The 27,173-nt window shown below is 31.2% G+C and overlaps 1 protein-coding gene across 2 annotated transcripts; it reads right to left on the reverse strand.

Moving 5' to 3' along the window:
- LOC124357149 (RNA-binding protein 5-like) lies at window positions 1-26,519 on the reverse strand. Of its 2 annotated transcripts, none has more exons than XM_046808648.1 (5): window positions 26,355-26,519; window positions 16,265-16,330; window positions 8,509-8,577; window positions 6,965-7,057; window positions 1-3,517 (listed from the first exon to the last, which is right to left on the reverse strand). In XM_046808648.1, the coding sequence occupies exon 5, from the start codon at window positions 3,509-3,511 to the stop codon at window positions 830-832; it is 2,682 nt and encodes an 893-aa protein (XP_046664604.1). In that variant the 5' UTR covers window positions 3,512-3,517; window positions 6,965-7,057; window positions 8,509-8,577; window positions 16,265-16,330; window positions 26,355-26,519; the 3' UTR covers window positions 1-829. The 2 variants fall into 2 exon arrangements, with proteins under 2 accessions (XP_046664604.1, XP_046664605.1); XM_046808649.1 differs by lacking the exon at window positions 26,355-26,519 and adding an exon at window positions 25,806-26,332.
- Window positions 26,520-27,173: the final 654 nt, after the last annotated feature.

Here is a 27,173-nt window from a genome sequence, read left to right on the forward strand (position 1 = left end):
TCCTATGAAGACGATATATTTAAAGCAATGTCAATTCTAAGCAAAAGGAACTAATAATATACAATTATTTACATATCTTCATATAAAAAAACAATAAAATTAACAACACATTTATATATTTTAAGATGTATGTGTGAAAAAACAAGTTGGTTCACTATACAATTTGAAATGAGCAATATTTACAACAATATTTACAAGTTTAAATTCTATCAACAAATTACCACAGAAAGAAAAATAACTCTTGATACAAATACGACAAAGCATGCAATTTTTGTTGGAAGTCTTAATCTCAGTTTAAGTAACACAGTAGTAAATTAATTATACACAAAAAACCATTGAAATTATAAAAAAAATACCTAAATAGAATTCTTTTTTTAACATATTTAAGTGCAAAGACTATTCAATGTCCAAGTTGCTTGATGAAAATAAAATTATTTCATCTCCCAATGCCAGAATAATATCACAAACAGGTCAGAAATTTTTAAATCACAGATGATGAAACAAGTCTTATAATATAACGAAGATAAAATAATCGTCATCATATTAGATAACCAAGAATATCACATATAATTTTGAAGAATGTTTCAAGAAAATATTCATAAATATGACGTATTTAAAATCCTCTTTACTAAATTAGCTACTTTCATTTAGTATCGTATTTCCAAACGTTAGCCTTAAAAATAACCAAGAAATAGACATTTATTTCAATTATTTTCAAATATATTTTGATAGTGTCGGTAATAAAAACTGTATACAAAACCCACCTTCTACTCAGTTTCATTTGTACTATTAATTACGTTTAACATACTGTTCTAAACATGTAAAAATCTTAGCTATTATTTTCATCAATTTCTTGATACCTAATGTACATCATTTTTCGGACACAATCTTTATATGTTTCACCAGGACCTGGAACAACGCCTGTTGTTTTAGTTCCTAGCCCTGCTGAGGCAGATCTTCTTTCTGCCTGAATAATAGTTGTCCGCCCCTGATTCTTTTTACCCAAACCCATTCCTTCTTGCCAGCCCATCTTCTGTAAAAGCTTGTTCCCTAAATTGTCTGCTCCTATGCCCATTTTTGTAGGCTCTTCATAACTTATAGTTGCCTCTTTCGACTTGATATAACTCTCTTTTAGTTTATTCGGTTGAGGTTTGTCCGGTTCTCCGTACTTCAATCTCCTCTCTTTAGCTCTATCTCTGTACTGCAACGACCGTTTTTGTACATCATCCGGGTCTAAACCTCTTGACTTGTACCATTTATTTAAGTTCTGTTTGTGTAAATCTGATATCTGTGTATGCTTCATTAGGACTTCTCGGCTGTTGAATTGTCTCTTACACAACAGACAGTTTAATTTATTCCAGTCAACATGTTGTTTTTCTTCTCCTTCAACAGTTTCTTCCATGTCATCCTCACTATCGCTACCAGCGCCATACGCTGCTACTAGGCTATCAGGCTGCTCTGGGAGACTGGGTGGTGATACAACGGCCATGCCACTTGGAACTGAAATGTCTTTCCTTTCCAGAACAGCAAACCCAATGTCTGCAGCTCCTTGAGCTTTTAACGAAGCTGTGTTCACAGCCGCAGCAGTGACCAGGTTTTGTTTAGCAATTTCTTTTTTGTGGTTTAATGTTTTAGCCCACTTTTCCATATCTTTGGCAATTCTTTTTGCTACTTTAACCTTATCTTTATCATTACTTTTATCTTTACTTTTCTTGTCTTCCTCTTTCTGTTCTTCCTGGTCTACATTTTCAGATATAGATGCTTGTTCTGAAGTTGTTGCTGCTGTTGGTGCAGGTAAATATGTGTTTTTCACAGAATCCCAATACAAGAACTTTCCTAACTTTGAGTTGTAATAATACTGAGAGTTTGCATCATAGTAAAGAGTTGTGTGAGGATCGTAGTAGTAGCCTGAAGTTTTGTCATACTGATAGGTGCTTACGTCAGGAATATTGTAAGTTTTGGATCCCGATCCATCCGGAGCTTCCGTTAGTGGTGTGCTCACATCTGTTTTCATGCTATCATTTGGTTTAGCTGGATTTGCACTTGTTGAGTCAGCTGGTAATGATATTTGTTCACCTTCTGAAATCATCTTTTGGTAATATTGTTGATAGTATGCTAAATATGTGGTTTTTTCTTCTGGTGTTTTAGCATACAAATTAGCACTGTATTCAGCTAGTCTGTTTACATCTTTCAAAGTATACTGGTTCACATCGCTAGCACCTGACTTCTGATGACTCCACTGAGCCGCTTCAACAGCTGTATTCCCTGCTTTAGAAGCCTGAGCACTAGCACTTTGTGTTGCAGCATCAGATTTGTAGTAAGATACAATTGGAGTTTTACCATCAATTTCAGGTGCAGCCATAAGCAAAGCATTATGTAAGAAAGTGGCATCCATTACATAATTCATTTCTATGTAGCAAACACCCAATGATGTTCCAGTTACAGGATCTCTTCCAATTCGAACACTCTTTATAGGAAGATTTGATAGATCTTGTATGGACTCAAGTACATTTGATTCTATAGTTAGAGTATCTAGTCCTCTTAACAGCACAGTATTTGTTGGATAGGCACTTACTTCATCCGCTAATGCGTTCTCTCTAGTGCAACCACACTTATAACACACGTCTCTTCGTTTGAAATTATGAGCTGAACATTTACAATGCCAATCACTGTAAAACCTTTCTCTTGCATCTTTAGGCAAACTAAACTGCATGATTGCCCTATAATGATTGTTCAGCATCAATTCACCATTTTTTGACTCCATACACTGAACAGCTTCTTCAGTTGTTGCAAATTCTACAAAAGCAAATCCTCTAGAAGTACCATTTTTTCTTCTTATCATTCGAATGTCTGAAGGATCAAGATTACATTTTGCTATTTCTTGCCTGATATCATTTTCAGTAATGTGCTGAGCAAGACCTCTTATAATTATAGTTCTGTTCTGCATTGGCTGTACTCCAGGGGGTAACTCAGCCCATTCATTTCTGTAATCATGAGAATCATTGAAAGATGAACTGCTCTCATTCCCATCCGACTTTCCCCATACTTTTTCCAGCCATTCATCTCTCATATGGATTCCTCCAGAACCATCATTCCAGTCCCTGCCATAGTCCCTATCACGTGCTGCATCATCATCCCAACTTCTCCTATCTCTGTGACCTCTTAAATGATGCCCTTCTTCATTCCAATTTCTAGACCTCTCACCCCTATCATATTTATCATCATCTCTTCCTCTTCCAGGAGAACCCCTGAAATTCCTCCTCTCCCTAGACGAAGACCTTCTCCTTTCTCTGCCACGATCTCGGTCCCTAGATCTGCTCCTACAACTTCTATCTCTAATACGCCTCTCCTCTCCATCAAGAAATCTATCAACCGAATTTTCCCACATATCCCTACCCCTTCTACCCTCCCAATCACGTGCCATGCTTGCTTCTCGCTGCCTGGCATACTCCTCAGCATTATCACATCTCTGGTAGTAGGCGCTCCCTCCATCGTAGTGTCTCCGGTCCATGGCAGTCTAATGTTCATAATAACCAACATAATCAAAAACCAATTAGTCAAAAATATAGAATTGACTACATAAAAATAACTCAAGCTAAATACAATGTCCACAGTCGTGTCTCTGCCCACTGGGGCTATAATTAGAAACCAGAATAAACAACAATGCAGATCAGGGCAGCATATCTCCACGTAGAGAAGCTGAAAATTAAGTTAGCTTTACATTTTAAAAACAATTTACACTTCCTTTCTAAAATTGATAAAAAGGAAGATGTCCCTTTCCAGTATTTCATATTAAGAATATTTTCAGATGGTTTGACAAATTCCCACTCAATATAAAACTGTAAACATTTACACCAAAACAGTTAATTGAAATATTACCATAAATAGGAAACCTATTACAGGACATTCCGTTATATAATTTGATATTTAGTATCATAGAAAACACTACCAATACTTACTTTGCTTGTAAAAAATATTACAGCTTTACAATTTTATACCAGTTTAAAATGTTAGATCCTTTTCAAAATACCTGACCTTAGTACATGAAAATGGTAAAACGAGAGAATAGTCCTACTTAAGATACGTTGAGGTAAAATCTATAATCTAAAATAATTATAATTAACTAATGACATAATTTTTCAAAACCATATTTAAAATCATCATTATTGTTAATTTTAATAACTAATAATTTGTTTGGATTTCATAACTTTACTAACTTTTTATGTAACAACAAAGTATGCAGAACATTTAAATTATTCAATTAAATTACCAATAATAAATCAAACAAACTTTTACATCATTTATGGGTGGTGCAAATTTTAGTATTGTACTTGCTCCTAAAGTATTTTAGTATTTGTTCCTAAAGTAAAGTTCTTTTTGTGGTTCAGCTGTTTGGTCTGCTCCCATTAAACATTTATCCTTTTGTGCTTGAAAGGCCAGCAGCACTGGCCACACTAAGCTTGTGTTAAGTTTTGCCGTAGTTTATCCTCGCAACTCATATAGCCGGTAGAGATGGCCGAGCTACTTTCATTGACAGCTCGACTCTTATTTGCACAATGTTTAGAAAAGAATCATAAGCTAATTTAAAATGTACCGATTCATTACCTAAAAATTACTTTGAAATACAGCTGCTCAATAGGTTTCAGCACTAAATGACTGCTAGATTTAGTGGCTAATAGTGCTGGCCTTACGAGCTAAGGACATATTATATCTTAGCCAGTACAGCTGGACATAAGAGCTGAGATGACATTACAGCAAATATTAATCTGCGCTTCCTGGTAGCCAGTAGAAGTGGCCATACCAGCTCCAAGGACAAATTATAAATACTGCCTTCGAGTGCATAGGGTTAAGAGCAATAATCCTACTGTTAATTTAAACAATTTTTAATCATTAAAATAGTTATTATTTTTATAAAGTTCTATTATTTGAAATCCATAGTCCAAACTAATTAAATGATCAAAAGGTTTAAGTTATAATTCTCTAGCCCTGGTTGTGACAGGTGTTGCTTACACAACTCTTGATAGACCAATGAATGGCAGGCATTGCCTAATCAACTCCTAGACACTCTATTTAAATAGTGGTGAGACAGGGACAGAAGCTTTGTTTTTCAACTGCTATTTTTAGAAAACCGTTTGATTTGACTGTGATATCAGCCATAACTTTGCCTAAAAAAATAAAGTCATTTTTATTTCATATGAGAGAGCTGTAATGTTGGCTTTCAAAGGTGCATTGGTAATTTAAGGAGTGTAAATTACTTAACATAATTTTTTTGTAAATAAATATGTATTTATACTACTCTGAATTGTATTTTATTGTAAATACATAAGCAAAAAGTTAAAAACATCCAGCCCATTAATTTTGTTTTTATGTTGTCATAAAATAAATCTTTATCGACCACAAATTTATAAAATTTTTGTAGGAAACAGTTCCAGCACATAATTCTATATTTCCATAATTACATAAGAGCAATGAAAATGAACTGCAACAGTGGCAGTGTATTTGCTATAAATAACTTATGTTGTTCATATTAAAACTCCATATCCGGCTTTAATAATATCTGTTCTACACCATCACCAATTGATTGACAGGTTTTACTGTATTTAACTTAAAATATTGTTATAAATATATTTTTGAATTTTAAATATACTACCAATTTTTAGCAATCTCATATTTTAAAAACTTTAAAAATAGCAGCATATGTTTTGGGTCAAACATTTTAAAACAATTGTTTGAAATGTAAAATATGTATTTATGTTTATTTTAAACCTAACATATTTGTCAGTAATTTTGTTATATATATATATATAACAAAATTACTATATATATATAAAACATGCAATTGTATAAACACCAGTTACACCTCAGTACATACTGTACTCCTTTAACACCCATAGCATTTTTAAGGCACTTTCCGTCACTTTAGATGTTGTATATTCGTATTTTTATTGAATTTTATTTAGGTGTGTCACGTATTTCTTTCCATATACAGTTCTAACACACTTTTATTAAATTAAATCCATATTTTATTAATGCACAAGTTTTGTGTCTGATTATATAACTTTGGTACTTTGATTTTACACGAATATACAGGACACATTGATTTCACTTCTATAATAGAAATATGGTAATTTTAGCCAGCCTGTATTTAACTCTACAATGTAAAAATAGAACGTAGCCATTCTTGTTGCATATGACCTAGTACCCGAGTACTGTTGCATTACTTCAATGGGGCTCAGCTGTGACACTTACTACAACAAAGGAAGCTTTCACTATATTGTTACTGTTAACAAGTTATTACTGGTTTTAAAAGTCAGTTATATTTAATCTAACTCCAGCTGAAGTAATAAAATGAACAAGTTCAAAGCTAGAGTATCATCCAAATCAATCCCACCCACAACACTGAAGAATATCATATAGTATCCAAATGTAGAGAATGGTTAATTCATGATATTTTAGCTAGAAAAATTAAAATTACAAGCTCAATAAGGTACACTAACATAGCAGATGAACGCATACTACTATAGTCAACAATTGTACCAGCACTTCACTTTTAAATTGTAATTTTGCTGAAAATTCGTTATTATAATAAAACTAAAATGTTAGTAAATAATGAATTTGTATGGTAAATGTAAACATAAATGAAAAATTCAATAAATGAAGTACAAATTATGAGTTGTATTCCATTTTACCTTAAAGATGCTATAAACGACATTAAAGTTGCTATTATTTTGATACGAAATAATTTATACATAATAATTATTACAATGAATTTTGTTTACACTAGTTGAAAAACCAATTTAAATAGAATAAATTTGTCAATGTCGTTCAAATTAATATTGACAAAAAAAAAGTACCAAGGAAAAAAGTAATAAACAACCAGTTATGAAGAGGAATACCTGCAAAGTCAGTGATTGAAATAAACAAAGGATGGCTAATAAAATGTTAAAGCATCATAATTCCTTACCGTAAATGCGAAGTTCCAATAGCAAGGTGAGAATATTGGCACAATCCAGGAAGACTAATTGAGGGGAAATGCTATCCAGAAAGGAATTCTTATCTGTAACAAGTTGTGTAATTGCTGTGGTAAAAGGCTCAACAATATCACAAAAACTCCAATGAACCCTTCGAAAGTCTTGCCGAAAGTATACAGTCCAAAACCAACTTTCACTTTTTTTTTAAAGTCCACAGTACATTAAGATGACAAGACGACTCACTGAAGACAATTACTAGATGAACCTCTAAACTGTAGCTGGTCTCTCTATCCATTATGTAGAACATGTGGCCAATTAAAACACTTGTAACAGTCCACATAAAAAAACACATTTTTATAGGCCAATATGTAAACATTATTAAAATATTAATTTTGTTAATTATTTCTTTTGAAAAACCTGATATAAGATATAATTTGTCTGAAATTAAAAAAAACTGATTGTCAGTGAATATGAACAATATTACAACTAACTACAATATATTGTAATCCACAACTAATAACGGATCTTTTCTAAGTATTTTTTTCCATTTCCATTTACCAAAAAAATTTGAAATTTTCTTTAGTTAATTCTTTAACTTTTACTTGTACCCAATCAAATTTCTTTAATAATGACACAACAGTGCATTCTTGAAATTGTGTTGTTGTCCGTCTCTGTGATAACTCTTTTAGAAAGTTCAACTTTAAAGTCAAAAGAACAAAGAGCAATCCGTCTGTCTGTCTGTACGATCACTCTTAATATATCAGTTCTAGAGATTATAAACTTGATATGTAGAGTTTCTCAAGTAAAACCCTATTGACTTCTAAGCCAATAACTCTTTTGTTATGTTCTCTTAGATCCATTGATATTCTGTTTTATCAGTTTTTTTACTTTGTGGTAATCGTAAAACATCATTTAGCAGTTTTTCTTGCTAAATTAGAAAATAAATGTGCCACTCATTTGTATTTAAAAATTTGTTCGTTTGATTGTAAAGATATAAAAGAGGATCACTTATAGTTTGCTTATATATGGTTTATTTAACAGAAACTTAAAAAATTGTAGTACTTAAACATTGCCTTACAAAATTTACACTCGTAATGAGGATTATATTTTAACTTACTTGATAATAATTTTGTATAATAAAATGCAAGAAAATTTTGTATTAAATATGAGTATAATGGTACACTAAATGTAAAATAAATGTATGGATACTTGGACTTTTTTGTAAAATGGGAACAAATTGGAAATATCCTGCAATATACTGGATACATACATGCTTATTTACTACCAACAATTTTTATTTCAGTGTTTTATTGGGAAAAACATTAATAGACTGAAAAAGATATAGGATTGAACAAAAATCATATAGTGCTAAATCATAAAATGAAATTTCATGTTTTCTACTGTATTTACAATTGGACTGGATTAAAATTACTTCATGAAAAAGTGTTGACTAGTTTCTGTGATAGGAAAAACGCACATCACAGAATAGCCCATGCATAAAAACAACAGCTTAGGAACTAAGACCAAGGGAATGTACCTCAGAAGCTGATGCTGTTCTATTTCTGCCAAAGAATCTGTTTCTGTTGTCCAAAACTTAGCAGCTGCTCTGCAAAACAGGAGTCACAATTTTCAAATTTATGATCAAACTTTAAATCATGACAATTTTACAGGACCTGTCAATGTTGACCTATACAGCAAATAACAACATCTAATTTTTTAAAATTAGTAATGGGTGTAAACTAAGAAATATCTCATTAATATAAAACTAAATGTCTAGTACGACACTAAGCCTGTCAGTCACCATTTCCAATCTATTATTAATCAGACTGTAATATGGATTAAAATATTAAACGGATAGAAATATATTGACACACTGAATTGGATAATTATGCAAAAACGTTAAAACTATTCATTTCAAAGTGTTTTGTTACATTATGCAATACACTTGAACCACTGATAAGTGATATTGCACTATGTAACGTTTTCATTTTGACATGTTACAGACAGATGGTTTATATATATATATATATATATATATATATATATATATATATCCATGTCCTTCAGAAACTAATATTTTTTTATTTTGAGCAGTTGAAATAAGTAAGCTGATTTAAGTCAGTGTATATATATTAATATTGTTTACAAATTTTACTATTTAGTTTGAAGAAATATCCATTGTTCATATACTTTATGTTCCTATTAACAGTATATGTGAATTTTAGCTGATGAAACATGATTATTTTAAAACATATTTGTTCTAAAAAACTTTGGTGTATTATTTACCTTATTCAGAATAACAATTAAACTATTTACATGTATTGGAATTTTTATTACTGTTTTTAAAAACATTTACAGTACCTTATCAAGTAGGAATAAACAGAGCAAGTACACCTCTTGCATGAACACGTGTGTTTACTTGAATCTAATTTAATGAATTCAAATATAACAATGCTGTACAGTATTTTGATGTATAGCACTGAATAAATTAACCATTTCATTGTGCAAAGTAAGGATTATCATAAAACTTGTTTAATTTGAACAAGATCTAAGTTCAATTTGAAGTTATGGGGAAAGGAATCACTAGCACGTTCGCTACAGTTGACTGCCCAGACAACTAACTAACTGCCAATTGATCTCTTCTTTTACTTGCTGAGACCAACCATAATCTCTCTGAAAATTTTAAATTTATTCTATATGAAGTGCACTGTCTTTCTGATAATATTTTGAGCTAAAGGCTTTTTGAATAGTTGTTCCCACAGTAACAACATAATAGTTGTCTCTCTCTGTTATTTGAAAGTATATTATAAAAACTAGAAAAAAAAATAATTATTTTCCATTTCCAAGTGATTAGTTATTACTTTTTTTATATATTGTCATATAAGAAGGACATTTAAATGGGCAGTTATTTTAAAATATAAAAACCCAATTAAAATTTTCTAAATTTATTTTTTTGTTCTGTATACATTTCTTCATTGTCCTACATAGTTACCTTATTTATTTAAGCACTTATCATATATTACAACAAAATTTGGAATTCCTTATTCAAAAATTTTGTCGCCTGCACTGGCAATCAAGAGTTTGTGGCCATTCTAAGTTCTTTAACATTGTTGAAGTATTTCCTGACAAGATGTTCCTTGTTTTAAATGATGAAAAGGTGATAAATTTGTTCAGCAAAACTCCTACATTAGCTAACCACGTCTTTTATCCTATATCATTCAGCAGAGCTTGGTTTGAGTGGTACAATAGGCTTATGCACGGATTGTTGTTCCTCGTGGCATTAATTACACCAGTAAACCACAGATAATCCCAATAAAAACTGTTGCCACGATATTTTGCTGTGACACATCTCACACTGCTGTCCAGACCCAGGAAATGATTGACTCTTTTAGATGGCAAGTTTTGGGTCATCCACAGTATAGCCTTATCTAGCCAAGCGATTACAAAATTACTTTGTATTTTTAAATACTGTTTTATATATATATATATATATATATATATATATAATTGATTTATTTACTAAAAATGGTCCTTGCTTCCCTACATTCGGAACAAATGTCTGTTCCGGTGACTCTCTAAAAAAAAACCAGGAGCAATTGAAAACAGAAAACTACAACTCTGTACATTCAATTTAGCAAGTGAACAACATTGGTTTGTATTTTACTTCTATTAATCATAAGTTTTAAAATGTAATATTTTGGTTGCTCTGGTTTATAGTTGATTTTCTTCAAGTTGTATTTTTAAATTTTCCATACATTTATTCATCTTTGTTTAGTTGGTTGATAGGCCCAGCATTATTAAACAAAGATATTAAAGTGCAAAAAGAAAAATTGATAGGAAATTCATCATGGTGAAAAAAAGTTAAGTACCAAAATGTAGCTGATACTAACATACCATGGTTTACTTGATCTTGTTCTGAGAACAAGAGTTACCCTGATTAACCAACGGAGGCTACATTAGAGAAGTATTACACATATTACTCATTTGCTGACCTGGTATTACTATGGACAATGGTGAGGTTATTTATAACCTAAAAAGGAACATACATGTCATTAAATATTACTAAATGTTAATGAAAACACTACTTTTCCAAATTGTTTATTTTTTGGACGAGGCCTTTCGAAACCAAAGGTTTCATTTTCAGGCAACTCCACAAATAAGTATTTACATATTGTTTGTTACAATTAATATTAAAATAACATGTAGTGTAAATATGCAAATACAGAAATTTTGGAAATATTTCAGCGAGTATGAAAAATTAGATTTGACTATAGTTTAATTTTTGAATAAATTGAGAAGAAAGAAGACTGGAATTTTCAGTAGGGGCCTCTTCATTTTTCATGAGTTTTTCTTTATTTCAGTTTATGTATAGTGTTTCCCAAGCATTTAAGGTCATTGGTTTTGTTACTTCTTTTAATTTTAGATTTATAATTGATGTTCTGTGTCCTGATTCAATGCAGTGCTTGGCTACAGCAGATTTGTCAACTCTTCTATATTTTGGTGTGTTGATAAGTGCTATTTAAAATTGTGTTTTTATTGTTTTTTGTTTGTTCAATATAAATTTTGTCAGTCATCACATCTAATTACATAAATTTCTGATTTATTATCATTTGAAATTTTCTGTTTAGGATCTAAAATTTGGAATAGTTTGTTGCTTTTTCTGCAAGTGACAGTTTATTTGTTATGCTTTTTGAAGGTTTTGCATATTTTGTTCAATAAAGTGCTGTATGTTGAGCAAATAAATTCATGTTTTGTGTCTTGATGTAGCCTTAATGTTGTCTTATCTTTTCTACTTCTTCTTTTTAATGCTCTTTTTAGTATATGTCAATGAGTTTGTGTAGTGTAACCATTGAAACATAGCAATAGATTTTATGTAAATAGTTTCTCTCTTGTAGTTTTTCTGTTGTAAAGTGGTGTATTTAAGAGTCTGTAAATCATTGAATTAAATGTTGCTCTTTTTGGTGCAAATGGATGGTTAGATTCATTGATGATGTCCTAACTGTATGTGTTGTTGGTTTCCTGTAGACATAAAATTTAAATTTTGTTTCATTTCTAATAACTAATATGTCTAAAAATGGGATACTATTTTTTTGTTCAATTTCATATGCAAATTTAATAGTAAGGTAAACCTAATTTAGAGTTGTGATAAAATTTTATATGTTTTCATCTTTATTAAATATTTTTTAAACATCATCGATGTGTCATATCCATTTTCTTCGAAATATGTAATTTTAGATTTTGGCAGTAGTTTTCAAAATAGCTCATAAAAATATTGGCAATAAAACATGAAAGAGGATTTCCCATAGCCTTTCAATCAATTTGGGTGTAATAAGATTCTCTCTATATTAGAATGTGCTTTGATTCATATACATAAATTTATCATACTCGAGTATTCATCAATTATTTCCTTTTGTAAATTTTGAGAATTTAAACCAATCTGTAATTATTTTCATTGTATCCTTAATTGGAACATATGGATAAAGTGATGTTACATCAAAAGAAACAAGATATTCATCTTCATATAGAACAACGTCTTTAATTGATTCTATAAAATCGTATCTGTTCCTGATGGAAAACGAAAGAAAACTTACTAAAGTTTAAAGATTTTTCAACAACCATTGAGACAGAAAATATGTTGGGGAATTTTTACATGACACTATTGGTCACATTCAATTACCAGGTTTGTGTATTTTTGAGAGACAGTGTAATTTTTTGAATGGTAGGATTAGGAACTATGTTTTCTGTATAATTGGTTGTTAATTAAATTTTTACAGTTTTTTAAGGTTTCTGATTCTGAATTAGTACATTTTTTGATTGGATTTTTTCTGAAGGACATTGTATTGTCCAGTGATTAACATTTGTTTAACTCTTTTATGATATTCTTCTTTGTTCGTAATGACAATATCAGCCTTCAAATAAAATACATAATTCTGTTTAAGACTTTATTGTATTTTGTGTTATGTAAATGTGAGGGAACGTTTTTCTTTTAGATTCTTGAAAAAGGTTAGAGTATGTGTCAGATCTGATGGCAGTCTTTGTACTGTCATCTAAATATTGAATGTTACTTTCTATATCAGCAATTACATTTTCACTGTAATTTCTACTTGTTAGGTTCAAATTTAAACCTTTGTTTTGAAAGATTCATTTTTTTCTTTGGTAAATGTTTCTGATGACAAGTTACACACAAGTTGTTTGTTTTTTATAGGAAATTTGGTTTCTTGATGAATAAATGGCTCATTGGAATTTAGAAGTAATTTAAATGTGTGTTTCCAACTTTTCCTGTTTCTTTCTGTATTTAAAATCAATACTTTTCAGCATATTACAATATTTTTCTTGAAAAAGTTCATGATAGATCGTTGACAAGTTTTTACTTATGTCCAATTTGAACAAAACAATAGTATCCCATTTTTAGACGTATTAGTTATTAGAAATGAAACAAAATTTAAATTTTATGTCTACAGGAAACCAACACATACAGTTAGGACATCATAAATGAATCTAACCATCCATTTGCACAAAAAAAGAGCAACATTTAATTCAATGATTTACAGACTCTTAAATACACCACTTTCAACAGAAAACTACAAGAGAGAACTATTTACATAAAATCTATTGCTATGTTCAATGGTTACACTACACAACTCATTGACATATACTAAAAAAAGCATTAAAAAGAAGAAGTAGAAAAGATAAGACAACATTAAGGCTACAGATCAAGACACAAAACATGAATTTATTTGCTCTACATACAGCACTTTATTGAACAAAATATGCAAAACCTTCAAAAAGCATACAAATAAAACTGTCACTTGCAGAAAAAGCAACAAAGTATTCCAAATTTTAGATCCTAAACAGAAAATTTCAAATGATAATAAATCAGAAATTTATGTAATTAGATGTGATGACTGACAAAATTTATATTGGACAAACAAAAAACAATAAAAACACAATTTAAATAGCACTTATCACACACAAAATATAGAAGAGTTGACAAATCTGCTGTAGCCAAGCACTGCATTGAATCAGGACACAGAACATCAATTATAAATCTAAAATTAAAAGAAGAAGTAACAAAACCAATGACCTTAAATGCTTGGGAAACACTATACATAAACTGAAATAAAGAAAAACTCATGAAAAATGAAGAGGGCCCTACTGAAAATTCCAGTCTTCTTTCTTATCAATTTATTCAAAAATTAAACTGTAGTCAAATCTAATTTTTTATACTCGCTGAAATATTTCCAAAATTTCTGTATTTGCATATTTAAACGACACGTTATTTTAATATTAATTGTAATAAACCGTATGTAAATATTCATTTGTGGAGTTGCCTGAAGATGAAACCTTTGGTTTTGAATGGCCTCATCCAAAAAATAAACAATTTGGAGTAGTGCCTTCATTGACATTTATTAATGTTTAAAGAATTTTCCAATTGCTCCAAGAGTCTTCAATACATGTCATTGTTACAATTGGACGTGAAAATTCAAGCAGAGTTTTAGAGAAAGTTCGGTATGTTCCTGACACAGGTAGGAATTTAACATCTGTGAGTTGCTTAGGTGGAAAGGGTTAAATTATCAAAGCACAAACGGTGAAGTTAAAACCCCTCAGTAGTTAGCTCAACAACAAAACTAATATAAGTTGTATGAATTGGATATAGAAGTTTTAATGCAAGTCATCAGCTGTGTATTGTAATAATGTGATTAAAACCATGTAAGACCATGTAAAATGCCATGTTTAATAGAAAAAAACACATGTGTCAAAGTTTTTTAAATACAGGAATATTATTTTTGACACAGAAGATGAGTTTGGTGAGGGATGTGTTGTTGGTAAACAATACAGGTACCTTTATCACACTCGTACTATGAAATGCACTGAACGAAGTGAAGTAATCGATGCAGACTTTTTTGATCCTATAGAAATTTTATCCTTTGCAGGAAATCTATACTGCCTTTATGTGTTCCAGGAATACTTTTGCAAGTTTTAGTTACATTGGAAAGACACCTCGAAAAATGAAAAGTTATTTATATGACATACGGGCCTCGGTACTTTATCCTTAGAATTTCAGTAGTGTGGAGGTGAGTCAACCAACCTGATGATAGCTTTGATTTTAGGGTTGTGAGATTATTGTATATTTAACTTCCACATGCACTTACAAACATTTCTGCATGTGTGCCGTGAGAAACCTCCTAAGTTGTACCCTGGCAGTAGTACTTGAGTGCTGTAATTCCTTAAGCCTGTGCTCTGTCAAGGTCACCAGATCAGGTGAATTGACCTCAAGAATGTGTGTTAGTCTGTTTATTTTCCTTCCTATACATGTCCAATGTTTTAATAGAAAATCTTCTATTGGTGGTCCTGGATGTGTTTTATTTTTTATTTGCCTCCATTTTTGGGGGTGAGGGATTTAAAAAAATGGTTTCCAGGGGGTGTTACTTATCAATTTTTCTGGGTGAGAAAGAGGAGTTTTGTAAAGGAACTAAGTTTAATCTGGTGAGGTTATTGAAATAGTTGTCATTGATGGTTTTGTAAAAGTCTAAATATTTAGTAAAAAATACTTCTGCATTCACCATTGGGACAGAATTTTTAAGTAGATAGAGGATTTTTGAGCTGTGCTGAATAGAGGACAGCTATTCAGTTTTTTTTAATGAGTGGTTTAACTAGCTCCAACTATGTCAATTTCAGGAGATTGTTCTGGAAGAAGTGTTGTGCTATTACGATTTTAGTAAGTGGTTTGTCTGGCTCCAACTGTGCCAATTTCAGTTGTGCAATTAAGTTTTTTTATGCGGTTTGTCTGTCTCAAACTGTCAAGTTCAGAGGAACAGCTAAGTTATTCTGGAAGAGGTTTTGAGCAATTCAGTTAGAGTTGTGTTTGGCTGGAGGGATACATTGAAAACATTTTGATCCTTATCTGGATCGTTTATTTCATGTGGTTTGGTACAAACATTTTACAAATTTTTTGACCAGGTTTACATTTATTTGTCAATTTCTTGTGTTATCAGCTCACTAATATTGCAGATTTTAGAAGTATTACTACAGAAAATGTTGTTCCTAGAGTTAGGAAATATAACAAACATTCAACACTGCATGTAGAATTATTAAATTTACTTATATCTGTCACATATATCATATGAAAACTGATCATAGCTGAAGCAATGTGATTTTTTCTCAAGTTCATACTCCTTGAGTTTATTAAAAACTGAAAATGAATGAAAACAGGTTTGGCTCCCACCTAAATTGAGTTATTATAAAAACTGAAAAAGAACATGATTACATGTGATGAAATTAGCGGACAGTACCTTTTTTATAGGCATTCAGAAGAACCATTTGTCATGTTAAGGATGCTCTTCTTCCCACTAATTCATCTGTAATTAACAAATCAACATGAAAATATGAATTAAACACCATAGAATATTACCCAACACACTGTTTCGTGTCACAAGTTGTTAATAATTGCTAGTAGAAGAGGTGGCCTCAAACCCAACCACCAACTTCTAAAAATTATCTAATTGAATACAATTATCTATACACTACAAAACTTACATTGCATCTGAATATTATTACCACAAACATTTTACACTGTGTAACTAATCAATAAATGAAATACATTATTCCCAACATTGTGGAGCTGTTCCATCCGGAGAAAACTGAAACAATGAAGTTAGAAACGACATTTTTACATCGACATACCTCTGTCCCCAGACAAAATGCCCATATTAGAGTGGCATGTAAATGTTGAGTCTTTTGAGAAAATAGGCATATAACTGCCCATACTAGTTTTGCAAAAAAGACGAGTGTGCATATTACATCTGCCCGCATGCTAACATTTGTGTAATACTCGTATGTAGAAATAAAAGTATAAAAAACTAAAATGACTTGCTGTATGGGAGGGGCATATTCTGTGACTCTAAAAATATAAAAAACCGAAAATGACTTGCTGTATGGGGACATATTCTGTGACTCTCACAAAAGTATTTCACAACTTATTTTGGCAGTACAATATATAAAGCATATGTCTATTTTTACAAGTACATACCAATTGTAGTGTCAGTCGCCAGTGTGGTTGTAAAAATACATTTTTGATAATGATTTCAATAAAATGTTGTATTTGAATAAAAAAACAACATAAGGAATAGAATATTAGTTCCAACAGTAAAAATGATTTTGTTGACATAATAAACTGATGGTGAACTTAAATAACAAATAAATGGATGATTTTCAAACTATTCTACTAAAAAAATTACTGATAAATGTCCATGTTATGGACAACTTAATTCTTTATAATTAGGTAACGGATGGTGTATGTATAATACATAGCAATCTACTTATGATTAATCCTTTTAAACTACATTTTCCCCACTTTTACAAAATCTTCAATATCCTAAAAGGGTTACGCTATATTTAAAGTTTAATAATACTAAATAATATATTTCAATAACTGAGAAAGCAAAGCAAAGATATTTCAAGAATTTAACTGTAAAAAACAATGTTTGGATGTAGTGCGAACCAGAAAACATAGATTGGTTGTATCTAAACCAAGTTAATGTTTTAACAAACAAATTTATATGCTTATAACGATCTTTGTCATGTGAGATGCCTAACTTGAGTCATTGTACCAGTGTTGTACATATTAACTATCTAAACTAAAAATGCATTTTGCTGATGGCTCCATGGTCTAATACACAGGACTTAGGATCTTAGTTAAAAGAGTTAGTGCAGGTTCAAATCCTGTGTAACTGGAGCACATTTTATCAGTACCATCGACCTTGTAATGTATTAGCTCTCTTCCTTGCTATGGTTGATACGATCCTCACACAGAACTGTGGTCCATACGAATGTTAAAATAAGACCTAATAGGTTATCAGAATTTCCTTTAAAAATATCTTCACTGTGACATTTTAAGATGATAGCTAAAAATGAAATTTACCTTTATTCTGACTAAGCCGGAAGGGATTTTTTTAAACCAATGCAAATTTGAAGTCAAGGTGTAATCACAAGAGATGTCTTTCTCTTAGATCTTACAATATAAATATGATTTGCTCACTAAGATTACCTTTAATTTCGGTAATACTAGTAACATATTTTTGTTGACCTAATTTAACCTTTATATAGGGACAGAGAAGCCAAGCTTCCTTGCCGACATCGCTTCCTCTTGGAAGGCAGAAAACAAGAACTGATTGTCATAATGACAAGTAATTTTCACAGCAAGTAAAATAAAGGTTGTTATTTATAACAATGTAGTTTTTTAGTCCCTGGTAAGAAAAACTCTTCCAATACAGTGACCTCCTGATAATAAAATGAGAAGGCAAAAGATAATGGTGAATATAATTAACTGAAAAGCTACATTTGAAGCATCGATATAGTGAAAACGAACATTTAACATTGTATATGGTGTATATGGAATTCAAACTGTTGTAATCATTGGCTAAAATAAATGGAAATTTTACTAAGATTGGTACTTGTTTACTGAGAGAAAATTTGTTTTAGAATTATATTTTTTATTACTTGCATTTCAGATATTTAATCGGTATGTCATTTAAAACAAGACACAGTTACCACATCGCAAATCTCTACCTATGTAAGTATTAAAAGCAGGCTGTAGTGAAATGACAGAGTTTTCCCAATAGGAAATATGATGAACCTCATTTACTTTTACGCCTCATTGTCAAGATATAATTAATACACATACAAACCTCTTTTTATTTTTTTTAATTGTGCATTTTTAAATAGTATTTAAACAACAGAGTATGAAAAGTAGTTTTTCATGAATACTTTTAAAATACCAAAAAAGAGATTTCTACCAAGTGTGAAACTCGCACTACTGATTACACTTTAGTGTCATGAAAGGCTTAGGCTAATTAACATAAATGGTAAATATTTATACTAATAGAGTTAATACCCGTATGATGAAGAAGATAGGCACTTCTTGTCTAAAGGTTCAAGCGCCACAAAGGCCAAGAAAATGGACTGCTCGTCTTCAGACGAGTAACAATTTAGTTTGCATATTTATTACCAGATTAAAGCATACAAGATTACTAGTTTTTGGTAAATGTTTATGGCAAGTCCCAAATCACGTTTTTTTTTAAGTAGGCTACATCAAAAGTGCTAAGGATAGCAATATATTAAAGAAAAAAGTGAGGAGAGAAGAATAAGAAAAATGTTTACACAAGGGAATAAATTCCTAAATGTAGAGAATTCTTTTAATCTTCCCAATACTTTATATCTGAGATTTTAATTAAAACATTATTGAAAATAGATGAGAATAAGATTAAAAAAAGCTATTTTGTTCATGAAGTTAACAAAAACTGACCTAACCTTACTGTCTCGCCTAGCCAAGGGCCAACTAACTTACTATCTCGCCTAGCCAAGGGCCAACCGCATGGAGCGATGTTTCGAAATATATTTTTACTTATAAATAAAACATGTAGCCTATGAGTGTTAACTACTAAAAACTTCTAGACCAGGGGTCCTAGCTGTTAATCTCTAAACTTAATCTAAATAGGTTAATATCACTGACATTAATAAATATTATTGGTGTGCTTTCGTGAATCCTAGAGTTTACCCTACCTCACATTGGCTATGTTCTATTATTATCTGATAGTTTAAAAGTTATAAAAGTTGCAATTAATTACGTAGATTATTAGCTACCATCGATTAAATTGAGGTTTAAAACTCCCAAGGTACATCAATATTTTCATATTTTATGAAGTTTATGTATGTTTTACTAAACTATAGTATTAGTAATTACAGGTGAAGGGCTAGGTAGTAACATCGCATGCACATATGACCCACACTTACATGCACTGAGGGCTTGGACCAGCCAGGGACCTGCTGTGTCCATCCCATTTTTCACCTATTGCCTTTATGGCCCCCTTAGGATTAAAATCGTTTGAAAATTATAAATAAATGTTTTAAATTTGTTCTGCTCTTCAATAATAAAAAAATTACACAAGTTTATATAACAATTTAGCAAGAGTTCTATGCTAAGCCATATTTTAATGGTAGTAACGAATAATGTTTACTTTACCTAGTAATAAAAAATATCTAAAACCTCTTTTAACAATTTCTTAAAATAATATACTTTTATTTCAAGAAATAACTAGTTAGGCCGTTACAAACATGCACCGAAAGTGTTTTAAAATTTAGGTTACATACCTCACTCTGTCTATTGATCTAGACAGAAATGACAAGTTAATAATATGAATTAAAATTTTTTGTGTACTTCTGGAAGAGTTAGGATATTCGTGTAGAATAGTTTAGTTAAGAGAGTTTGTAGTATTTTCTGATTAAACGGAGGCCACCAGTTTAACAATTAAAAAAGTAGGTATATAAGTAAAATTGGATTATCAACACAAAAACTATACCTTTAAGTAATTTACAAAATTATAAACACACATTTATATTTGAGTGTTCCAAAAGACGACAAGGTCTGTAAAAAGTTAGCAGAAAGTACCAAAAAAACATAACAAATGAGTTACAGAGTTAGGTTATGTTTGATAAATCAAGACACGAATCTGATAACAGCACTGTATTTACTCCGGGTAATGACCTTCGACTTACCATACTTCTACTTGATTGTTCGAGAAGGTAACAATTGCTATAACGAAATAATTGTGTACAGATGATACACATATATGTTCTACAGTATTTTTTGTGTCTGCCCACCTAAACTTGCTAAATTCCTTTTATTATGGGTTGCCTCTGTTTAATCAGAAAGTACCGAGTTTGTTAATATTTTTAGTTCTAAGCATTAGTGATCAATATTTGGAATTTTATATTCGGTACTAACTCAAGGGATGTTTTTCACGGTACTTTGGGATTATACCGACCACACCAGTATGAAGAACACAAAAATATAAATTTATAGAAACAAACATGATAGAACGAAAAAACAACTGTTTAATTACATAATTACAAGCATTTCCAGGTATTGTGATCGGTATTTTTGTCGCTGTTATCTTATCTTTCTCGATAATCCCGATTAGGGCAGGGCGCGGCATCACATGATTTGCACGGTACATAATTGCCTTTCCATTACAATTCAATTCATATTTCTGATCAGCCCCTCTAGAATTTGATATTTTACTGATAGGTACTATCTCGAGGGATGTTTTTCTTTTGTCGACATCAGCGCGGGCTTCGGCAGCACCTTCGGAGGCACTCGCATTTTGGGTGGCGGAGTGTGATCAAGAATAAAAACAAGTTTTGAGTGTTTTTTCAATAAAGAGTTTAGTTTTAGTTTGGTAATGTTTGTTTTTGTTGAATTTTTATGTTTGGAGAAATGTAGAGGTAAAACACGGAAGTACAACAAAGCGACGCACCAGCTGAACGGGCGGCGAGACTCTGCAATCACGTTATCTACTAGACCGCTCGACTTTGACCTCTGTCTGAGGGTGGGGAGGGGTTTGCGATAAGACAATTACTGTTTTATATTGACGAAATATTGTTCTACGCTAATCTAGTAATCAGTAGAAGCAAAATGTCAAATAACGATTCATGTCTGGGTGTGGTCGGTATAATCCCAAAGTACCGATGTTTTTCATTCGTCACCATCAGTGTCACATTTTCAGCATTTCCCTCTTGAAATACATAAAATATTGTATATTTCAATATACAGTAAACATTTACTGTGTAGTCACTTAAATGTAATAGTCTTGAGACCATGTGTCCTGAAGCCATAATCTTTCTCCATGTGATTTGTTGGACCTAGTCTTAAATCAATGTACGTCAATGACTACAAAATAGTTTTTTTTTAATAAGTAATCTCACTAAATGGCAAAAAGTTTGGTACGTAGACATGACAGTTTTTGACACATAGCTTATGCAATGTCATAGAAGAAAACATTTGAAACCTAGAAATAATTATAATAAACTAAGAAAATTACGAGCTGTTGCATGTTGTAACTTATAAGCCAGCTCTACAGTAGACGTATTGATTTTAACCCCATTAACAATCTCAAAAAAAAATTTTAAGTTACAGAGATGTCTCAGATCAAAATATAATTAATACGAATACAAAACGCTTGTTAGTTTGTTAAATATTTTTTTCTGGTTATATAGGGTATTTGTAAAATAAATCTCAAAACTTTAGCAAATTTGGGTGGGCAGTTACACAATAAATACTAATGGTTAGGTTAGATAAGTAAACCTAAATCACCTAACATCAGCCGCAGTGTGCTTTGAATAGGTGGCAGCTACAGTATAATAAGAGGTCACCACCACAATAGAATCATAGTATATTCTTAAAAACAGTAAATAGTAACTAAATGTTAAACTGTTTTGTTTGTTACATTTTATAGATACACAACATAGATAGTTTTAATATGACTAATTCATGTAAACATTTTTGTTTCTATAGTTTAGATAATAATAAATATGAATCTATTGTGGTGGTGGCCTCTTATTATACTGTATCCTAGGTGGCCTCCATTTTATCAGAAAGTACCTAAAATAATTTCTGTAGTGAGTACACCATCAGCAAGAACACCATTAACGCTCACAACAATCTTGCTCCTTTAAATGGAAAGTGTGCAATTTGTAGTGAGGAGATAAAAACTAGAATTAAAGGTGGAAATCCAATAGTGTTTTGTTGCAAGTTAAAACAAACATAATTTTTTTAATCTCATTTGAGAAGACTTTTATCACTATAAAATTTGGGATCTATATATATAAAAATGAAACTGTTCGTGTGTAACATTTTGCATCTACTCACAAACGGCTGGACGGATTCGCCTAATTTTTTTTTTAATTTGTTCGTCTTGATCTGTAGAAGGTTATAGGATACTTGTCTTATCCAAACTTTCCCGATTCAGGATTCCGCCCCACAGAGGTCAGAAATACCCGTAAGAAAACGTGCATTGCAGCAAACATATGTTATTAAGTGAAAGAGTCTTTTCAAATTTTTAATCAGTGTTCTTTGTAAACATATATAATGCGACACAAAAAATTTATTTTGACAGTAAAACAAACATTTACCAAACTAAAACTCTTCTATGTAAACAAACATTTTTTGACATTTGAAGCAACTTGTTTTGTATCTGCCGGGGAAGATGTCTTCATTCCCTCGCACCCAAAATTGCCTCCGGCCATCAGCGCGGGCTTGACAGCACCTTCGGTGCTCCCCGCGCTGCGTTCGACGAAAGAAAAACATCCCTCGAGATAGTACCTATCAGTAAAATATCAAACGTCGCAGGCTAATCCATCTGGAACCCTCATAAATTGAATTGAAATGTCAATTATACGTCGCTTGCAAATCACGTGAAATGCCGCCGAAGAACCTTTATATTTATGCTCGAGAATAATACAACTAATAACGTTGTTTACCAACAAACGATCACAATACCTGGAAAAAACTTTTATAAAGATTTTATGATATTGAAGATGTTTAGTAGAGCAATAAATGTAATTGGAAAAACGTATAATAAAATTAGTATTTCTTGTGTTCTTGATACTGATGTGGCCCTCTCTATAATCCCAAAGTACCCTTTTATCACTATAAAATTTGGTTTAGTGAATATATTAACAATCATGTACTATTTTGATTGGAACCAGACCAACTAGGCCTAACTTTCTAATAAATGAATTTAGTTTTGAAATCAGCATTACAGGCTGAAATACCATTTTAGATAGGCTTTTATTTGGTATGGTTATTAAAATATAACTATAAGTAGACTACAGTATACAACACTCGAATGATTGATATTCACGACTAAAGATCCTTGATATAACTACTTAGAACAAATTCTGTTATAGGTATTTGAAATAATTCCACAGTATAATATATTCATTCCTAGCCTCCTTGCTTGTACGAAATGGCCTTAGCTGTTAATGGTTACTGAGTAACATAATACTAGAAGTTCGTTATGAGAACGCCAAATCATTCAGCTCAGCTATTACAGAAATAAAGGTATCTCGGCAATAGGTTATCACTGACTTACCTATATATTTCATTTTTGATACGTTCATTAGAGACACACACAAACACACACACACACACAAAACACATAGGTTACTGACACGAATACTGTAATAGGAGCATGTACATTGGCTATGTACATGTTTTATTTGTGTCAGACATGTCTAGCCTATCCTTTAAAATAGTAAAAAGTAAGTAAATTTTATACTACTTTGTTTGTTATATTAGGTAGGGTACAATAAGCGGAATTGCGGTTTTTATATCGAAATTGGCAAACGATATTACTTAATCATAACCATCGATATAATCAATCGATACTGATTAATTATTTTGAATTATTAACTTAAATAGTCTAAATATCAACAGCTGTAAACACTTTAAAATAATACACGTTGGGTAATATTTCAATTTTCCGTAAGAAATTTTTATTATTAAAAATGGCAGTCAATTTTAGAAAACTACACAACATTGCTTTGAAAGATGATAAGACATAAATAAAATATATTGTTTTTGTGGCTTCAACATGTTGGACTGGTTCCGAAAACCCCATTATGTAAAATTTGTGGCAAAGAAACAACTGTAACTGTAAGAGGAGCAAATATGGTTGTCTTCAGTTTTCCTAATTTTTGTTATAATAATTTGTTTGATCACTGTAAATATTAAATTCATATTTTAATTTAAAACATATGATTGTTATTGAAGGACTATAGATACTTTTATATTGATTGATAGTCTAGAATTTGAGATGCGAATATTAGGTATCGAAGACTATATTCTTCGATATAAAAAACCGGGTCCGCTTATCGTACCCTACCCGTTATATTTATAAATACACATAGCCTAGATTGTTTTTATATTGACTATAACATTAATTTTTATAGCCTACTTAATTTGAAATGCCTATATAACGTATAATGGTTTACGTATTTGTATCAAGAATTATTCTAATCATAAATACCGGTCATTCGAATATTGGAAGCTTATTATACTGCAGCCTATTTTGGTTTTAACAGTTATAGATAATCATGACTACCGACGATTCGATTGTTGTGGTAACCGCTTCTGGGTAGGGTACGATAAGCGGACCCGGTTTTTTTATATCGAAGAATGTAATCATCGATACCTAATATTTCCATCTCAAATCTTACACTATCAATCGATATAAAAGTATCTATAGCCCTCAATAACAATCATAGGTTTTAAATTAAAATATGAATTTAATATTAAGTGATCAAACAAATTATTACTTATAACCAAAATTAGGAAAACTGAAGACGACCATATTTACTCCTCTCACAGTTACAGTTGTTTCTTTCCCACAAATTTCACATAATGGGTTTTTCGGTACGAGTCAAACATGTTGAAGTCACAAAAAACATGTCTTATCATCTTTCAAAGCAATGTCGTTTAGTTTTCTAAAATAGACTGTCATTTTTAATAATAAAATGTTACTTATAAATAATTGAAATATTACATTATGAGTATTATTTGCAAGTGTTTACAGCTGTTGATGTAGATTATTTAAGTTAATGGTTCAAAATAATAAATCAGTAATGATTGATTATATCGATGGTTATGATTAAGTAGTATCGTTTGCCAATTTTGATATAAAAAACCGGGTCCGCTTATCGTACCCTACCCACCGCTTTTTATACTGCAGCCAGTATTTATAATCAATAGGAATAATTTGATACCATGATTCAATTATGGTTTTGGCTGCTGACTATACTTCAGCCTTATGTCAAAAGGAACAGACAAGCCGGCTTTCTACTTTGTAATGGGAAATAAAATTCTCTGTATATGGCCTATTGTTATTCAATACATTTAAAAGATGTTGCTATAATTAATTGTAAATACTTCGATAGTTTACATATTTATAATCGATAATTATGTACCCTAACTTGATTGTAGTTGTGGCCACTTACTATTTAATGCAGCCTGTAAGATTAGTGGAAGTTTCACATTGTTCTTATAGGGTCCAACCGAATGTCATTTTGAACTTGCTCTAACCTTAAACTAAAACTCAAACACACTGCTAGGCTATTCCAAGCCAAAAATTGAAGCATCACAGCCTAGTGTACATGGTGGCTACAGGTAAGGCATGATGTTACACAAATTAGACAGACTTGCCTACAAGTTACTACCCACAAAAATACTTCCAATATCTGATTAAATATATGCTCACAGTATATCTCTGACATAAGTGTACAATTAGCACTGCCTCATTACAAACTTATGTGTAGGCATTTAAAGTTTGAAAATAATCTAAATCATTCCCAACAAAAAGCCAGTATAACTCATCACGACCATCTAAAAGGTAACACAAAACTTATATGATTGAAACAAAACAAGCCCAGACATCTTGAAATAGAAATGGTAATTAGAAGCTGGATTCTGCAGTTATAACTGAACCATCGGGAAGAACCTTGTAGTAGTTGAAAACTTTACATACGTGAGCAGTTCGGAAAACTTACCTTCTCACCCTTTCATAATCTATTAAATCAGGAAAACACAAAAGACTAGTTATCTAAGTTTAACCTTAAATTCACTGTGATAAATCTGTATACAATCTCAAAACTAATTTCTTAAACTGAACAAAAATGGCGTAACACACAATGTCCCAAATTGGTATAAGGGAGAGAAGAAGAAGTACGATCTCGATGACGTACGAACAAGCTCCGAATAATCAATAGAACGGAGTTGCTGGAGAATAGTATGTTTTATATGTAAAACAGTAAATAGAAAACCAACAATAAATCCAAACAAAGTACTAAGTTACGAATCCGCACAAATTAATTCATTTTATATCCAATAAATTCTTAAATAATAACAATAATAAAAAACCTAAAATAGTCTACAGGAAAGCGTAAAATTTAAATCTTGCAATTTTATTTCATTGCTACCAGCTTTAGTATCGCCATAGAGGAACCAAAGTTAAGTATAATATTTTTAATGCACCTTGCAAATTATAAAAGGGTAGGTCTACTTTACATTAAAATTGCAAATTTTGAAATATGTAGTGAATTCCAATATACTGCATATTCAGTTCGTTTTGTATTTAGTGCTCATTGATTATTCCAGGTGAAGCTTTAAGTCGTTCAAAGAAAACAAAAGTCCGCACCACTAATTACTCACAAAGCTAGATATTGATTTTTTTATATTAAGGAATACAATGTTCACTGAACAGGAAATGGATTAATACATTAGGGCATAACTAAATAATCAATAACTAGATTGTAATTCTCCTAGAGGCGAACTTTTAACATATCTGCAGTTATTAATCAATAACTTAA

Source organism: Homalodisca vitripennis, chromosome 3 (assembly GCF_021130785.1).
Source record: "Homalodisca vitripennis isolate AUS2020 chromosome 3, UT_GWSS_2.1, whole genome shotgun sequence".
Classification (NCBI taxonomy): Eukaryota; Metazoa; Arthropoda; class Insecta; order Hemiptera; family Cicadellidae; genus Homalodisca; species Homalodisca vitripennis.